General features: G+C 41.4%; 1 protein-coding gene across 3 annotated transcripts in view; it reads left to right on the forward strand.

The window, feature by feature from the left end:
- Positions 1-4,210, forward strand: part of tead1a (TEA domain family member 1a) — a 61,873-nt gene extending 57,663 nt beyond the window's left edge. For all 3 annotated transcript variants that reach the window (XM_083561103.1, XM_083561102.1, XM_083561104.1), the window contains 4 exons: positions 12-185; positions 2,500-2,640; positions 3,219-3,371; positions 3,508-4,210. In XM_083561103.1, coding sequence (XP_083417229.1) covers positions 12-185; positions 2,500-2,640; positions 3,219-3,371; positions 3,508-3,621 — 582 coding nt within the window. In that variant the 3' untranslated portion in view covers positions 3,622-4,210. The remainder of the gene's footprint in view (positions 1-11; positions 186-2,499; positions 2,641-3,218; positions 3,372-3,507) is intronic.
- The last annotated feature ends 1,790 nt before the right edge of the window (positions 4,211-6,000 follow it).

Consider the following 6,000-nt stretch of genomic DNA (forward strand, 5'->3'; position numbering starts at 1 on the left):
GTTCTCTGCAGTACAACAAGCACCTGTTTGTACACATCAGCCAGACGAGCCAATCGTACAACGACCCGCTGCTGGAGTCGGTGGACATCCGCCAGATCTACGACAAGTTCCCTGAGAAGAAAGGAGGCCTCAAGGAGCTGTTTGGAAAAGGCCCACAGAATGCCTTCTACTTAGTCAAGTTCTGGGTGAGTATTTTATATATGTTCTGTAGATCAGCTGTCACATTAGATTGTCTATATGGACAAAAGTTTGTGGACACCTGACCATAAGCTTGCTATGTGATTGCTTTGTGCTTCCTTTTAAACATCTAATCACATTTAGTCGCCATTTGCTGTTAGAAAAACCTCCACTCTTCTGGGAAGATGTTTCACTAAATGTTGTGTAGATTTGTGCTCATTCATTAATCCACAAGTGTTTTAGTAAAGTCAGGGACTGATGTAGGTGAGGTGGGGAGGTCTGGGGTCCAGTCAGTGTTCACATTCATCCCAAACGTGTTCAATAGGGTTTATAGGTCTATAGCAGGAGATCTTCCATTCCGTACATAGAACGGCATATGTTCATGGAGCTGGATTTGGGGGCAGGGGCATTGTCATGCCTGAACAGCTTTAGGTCTCCAAGTACAAGTGGAGGGAATATTTCATGCAACCGCATCCTATGAAGTCCTGTTCAAGTGTGTGCCTCCAACTTTGTTCTAAAAGTTTTGGGAAGAACCACATATGGCTGGAAAAGTCAAGTGTCCCAATACTTATGACCCATTGGATTTTATCATCAACATAGGTCCAGATTTCATATGATAATGGAAATGAGTATGAACTTACTGTTACTGCTCCAAAACTGGTTCTTTTTCTATAACAGTTTATTTTTTCATTAGAGAACGACATCATACTTTTTTTTATCTGTTTATAGTTAATGTTGTGGACTGTCTGAGAATATGGCAAATTTTGTTCTTTTTGCTCTTTTGTAACAATCACGAGACAATTAAAAAGCAGCTTTATCCTGTTACCTCGAAACCCAAAACGTACTGACGCTTACAGTGTTCTGGAACTGGAGACTCCTTCCGTGAATTTTTGATAAATAAAAAAAACTAATTTCCTTTCGACCAATCAGGATCAAGAATTCAGAGGCTCTTAATAAAGAATATTTACACGTGAATATTGTTAACATAAGTTACATTCATATATAATTTTATTACGTATGTTGTTCTTATTACGTATGTTGTACCTCTGTTCTGGCTGTCTAGATTTTTTATGAAGTGGTGTGTGTGTGTGTGTGTGTGTGTGTGTGTGTTTGTGTGTAATAAAATGACAAAAGTCATAAAGATATTGTTTTCCCCTCAGTTTTATTGAGTTTTTTGATGGTATCTAGTGTGTAAACGAGAATCCGCTTTGGATGAAAGCTGTGCTCGCTTTTCCAGGACCCTGTGTGTGTGTGTGTGTGTGTGTGTGTGTGTGTGTGTGTGTGTGTGTGTGTGTGTGTGTGTGTGTGTGTGTGTGTAGATCAGAGCTGCAGGCGTCACAATGTAGCCGTACTCACGCTTTGTTTAAACACCTGCCTTTCTGGGCCACAGGTGCTGCGGATCAGGGACCTGGAGGCCAACACGTGTACACACACACACACACACACACACACACACACACACACACACACACACACACACACACACTTTCTCTCCTCACTCTCTCTGTCTCTCTCTTGTTCATTCTTTCTTTATGTTTCCTGACTCTTGCTTTCGCTGCATCTCTGGCACCTCTCTCTGGAGATTCGCACTCATTGCATCCTCTGAGTGAAGGAAACATCTGTTTCTGCGTTCAGCTTACTTCAGAATTATTCATTATTTTCTTATTATTTCCAAGTTGTCAATCTGTTTATACTTTATTTGGACAGAAGTATTGGAACACCTGGCTTTTCCAGCCACATGTGATTCTTTCTTAAACTGTTACCACCAACTTGGAGGATGAAACATGGAGCATGAAATTTTCCCTTCACTCGAACTAGGAAACCCAAACCTGTTCCACAATGCACATGGAGTTGGCTTCATTAGGAGATATGCTTTACATGGGTTGGAGTGGAAGATCTTTTTTGTATAGAGCTCCAACCCTATTAAAAATATTTTGGGATGGATATGAACACTGACAGCACTCCAGGCATGTGTACCTCAGCTACATCAGTACCTGACTTCATTAACACCTAAAATCCAGTGGAACATCTTCCCACTAGAGTTCAGCTTATTCTAGCAGGGACAAAATATCGAATGGGATGTTTAAAAAGAAGCAGATACTACATCTTCTGTTCAGGCATCCACAAAGTTTTTTTCCACCTAGTGTAGGTTCCAGACCAACATCTCTATCAGATACATGATTACAGGCATGTAAACTTGTGTAAACAAAAAAACATCGGTTCTCTCTTTGTGTAATTCAGACACCGGTTCGGTACGCCAGTTCAGATCAGAAATCTTCATGTCAGTGTGTGTGTGTGTGTGTGTGTGTTTGGTTTCTTCAGGCCGACCTGAGCTGTAATGTCCAGGAGGATTCGGGAGCGTTCTACGGTGTGACCAGTCAGTACGAGAGTCCAGATAACATGACCATCACCTGCTCTACTAAAGTGTGTTCGTTCGGGAAGCAGGTGGTGGAGAAAGTGGAGGTGAGATTCTCATTAACACGTCCTTTTAGATGAGCTGAGATCGCTTTTTACCACAAATCTGAAAAATGCTCAAAGTACAGAAATCATTAAGACTTTTTATTTAACGGCAGTTTAAATTACTAATTAGTCATTAAAATTGAATGTGTCATAGACATTTATACAGAGTACGACATTATATAAAATTCATATGAAATATAATAAATAAAAATAAAGAATAAAAAGTATATTAAAAGTATATAATAGAATTGTATATACTTTTAATATACCTCACTATTATTAAAAGTATAAATTTATATGTTCTGCTTGTCACCTCCGTCCCCACGCTTCATGCTCAGGCGCTTCATAGACCTTGTGCGTTCTTGTCGTTCTCGCGTGAATTATTTTTTATATTTAATATTTAAATATATTTAAATAAAAAAATTACTCCAGACATGAGTACAATATAAATATGTACATACCACACCACTGATTAGATCAAAACAATAATTAAACGTGTGCCATTGGAATTTTTTTTTGTTGTTTTTTTTTGTTGTCGTTCAAAGTTCAGAGTTTTTTTTTGGTCCGTCTTTCCTGTGCAGACGGAGTATGCACGCTTTGAGAACGGCCGGTTCGTGTACAAAATAAACCGCTCGCCCATGTGTGAATACATGATCAACTTCATCCACAAGCTCAAGCACCTGCCTGAGAAGTACATGATGAACAGCGTGTTAGAGAACTTCACCATCCTGCTGGTAATGTACTGTTCCTCACCCTCTCATCCTCAACGCTCACACAACCCGACACACTCATCTCTACTCATCCGACCCGTACTGAAACAGTGCGTGAATGTGTGTGTTGATGTCTTGCTGTTTCCTGTGTGTCCTGCAGGTGGTGTCGAACAGAGAAACCCAGGAGACACTGCTGTGCCTGGCGTGTGTGTTCGAGGTGTCCAACAGTGAGCACGGAGCTCAGCATCACATCTACAGACTGGTCAAAGAATGAGACAACCGTTTTAACATCTCTTTCCTTCTCTTTCTCTCTCTCACACACACACACACACACACACACACACACACACACACACACACACACACACAGACTAAAGACACTGAGCTGCTGCCCTGCTGGTCAGAGAGAGCCAGAGCACATCACTTCCTGTGTCCACAGAGGTCCAATGTGTGTGTGTGACATATTTTTGTTGTTGTTGTTTTTTCCCCCGCTACAAGCTGCCGTCCTGAGCGGCTCAGACAGACGTTACACTCATGATAAACTCGTAACTATGAAGCAGCTGTGCCTCCGGTTCACTCGGTCACAGCTGTGCCACACCTCCGACTACACCTTTTTGTCAAATGTTATGTATTTTCTCCATCTGCACGGGTGCAGGGAGTGACAGTGAAACGGAGGTACTTGTTACTTTCTTACTTTCTTTTTCATTTTAATGCCGATCTCCTTTTTTTTTAACGTTAATGAAGAATATTGTGTATTTTTTAGTACAAAAAATTATTTACTCCTTCTTCTAAAAGGAAAAAAAGAATGATGTCTGGTTTTGTTCCTGAAATAAACCCTGTGTAGAGTTTAACACTGAAACTGAGCTTATATGGAAAAAATTATCATTTTTACCACACAAAACACAATTAACACACATTCTGAATGATTATTTTGTAATTGGGTATACACACCTGATACAGCTCTTTATTTCCCAAACTAATAATTGCAGAACTGTTCTATAAGTTTACAAGCCAATGTCTACGTTGCCAAGTCATGCAAAAAGGGTGCAGGCTTGATCTTGATGGTGGTCAAGATGATTTTTATTTATATATATATTATCTCAAATGTATACAAAAGTAAGTACACAACGACTTGTTGAGATGTACGGCGTACGATCTGAGCACCGACAACCGGACCTTCCGCTCCTGCAACCTCTAAAGCAATGCTGCAGCACTCATGCATCTGTTTTCTGAAGCAGCTTCTGCATCTGACACACAGCACGAGGACTCGACTTCTTTGATGGACCCGTGTGAGGTCTGTTCCGAGTGGAACCCGTCTGGGAAAACCTCTGTATGACCCTGGCCACTGTACTGTAACTCAGCTTCAGGATGTTAGTGATCTTCTTATAGCATCGTTCATCTTTGTGGAGAGAAACACTCTAATTCTTAAATCCTCAGAGAGTCTTTACCATGAGGTGCCATGTTAAACATCCAGTTGTTAAAATCAGAGAATTGTACTCAAAGCACCAAATTTTACCTGCTCTAATACAAGATACACAAAAACATGAACATGATGAATAGGATGTGTGGCTTTGCATGTTTACACCACATCACTTATGGTGTACTCACTTCTGTTGCCAGCTATTTTGAAAGATTTATGCCTGTATGTTGAGTTATTTATAAAGGACAGTAAATCTGTACAAGCTGCACATTAACTACTCCAAAATATATCCAAGTTTCATTTCTATAGTATTGTCCCTTGAGACAAAATACTAAAATGTTTGCTGAAATGATATGGAAATATACCAATTAGGGGGCGCCACAGTGGATCATCCGTCTCCATACCCCCCCCTGTCCTCTACATCTGCCTATTTCAATTTAACTTCCTTCATGTCTTCCCTCACCACATCCATGAACCTCCTCCTTGGTCTTCCTCTTTTCCTCCTTCCTGGTGGCTCCATCCTCAGCATTCTTCTACTGATATACCCCATGTCCCTCCTCTGCACATGTCCAAACCATCTCAATCTCACCTCCCTCACCTTGTCTCCAAAACGTCCTACATGCGCTGTCCCTCTAATAAACTCATTTCTAATCCTGTCCATCGTCGTCACTCCCAACGAAAACCTCAACATCTTCAGCTCTGCTACCTCCTGTTCCACCTCCTGTCTTTTACTCAATGCCACTGTCTCTAACCCATACAACATCTCAGGTCTCACCACAGTCCTATAAACTTTCCCTTTCACTCTCGCAGATACTCTTCTATCACAAATTACTCCTGCTATCACTCTTCTCCACCCACTCCACCCTGCCTGCACTCTTTTCTTCACTTCTTTAACACACTCTCCATTACTTTGCACACCTGAACTCCTTCACCTTCTCCACCTCTTCTCCCTGCAACCGCACCCCTCCACTGCCCTCCCTCTCATTCACACACATGTACTCTGTCTTCACTTCTGCAGTAGTTGCCCAAACTTTCAGCACCTCCTCACCACTGAGCCCCTGTCTGACCTCTTCCCTGAATCTCACAATACAGTCTTCTTCTTTCAGTTTTCACCATCTTATTCTTCTTTCAGTCTTCAGTCTCATCCTTCTTCTTCACCTCCAAAACCATCCTACAGACCACCATCTGATGCTGTCTAGCTACACTGTCCCCCGCCAACACCTTACAGTCTTC

The sequence above is a fragment of the Silurus aristotelis genome (genome assembly GCF_946808225.1).
Source record: "Silurus aristotelis genome assembly, chromosome: 14".
Classification (NCBI taxonomy): domain Eukaryota; kingdom Metazoa; phylum Chordata; class Actinopteri; order Siluriformes; family Siluridae; genus Silurus; species Silurus aristotelis.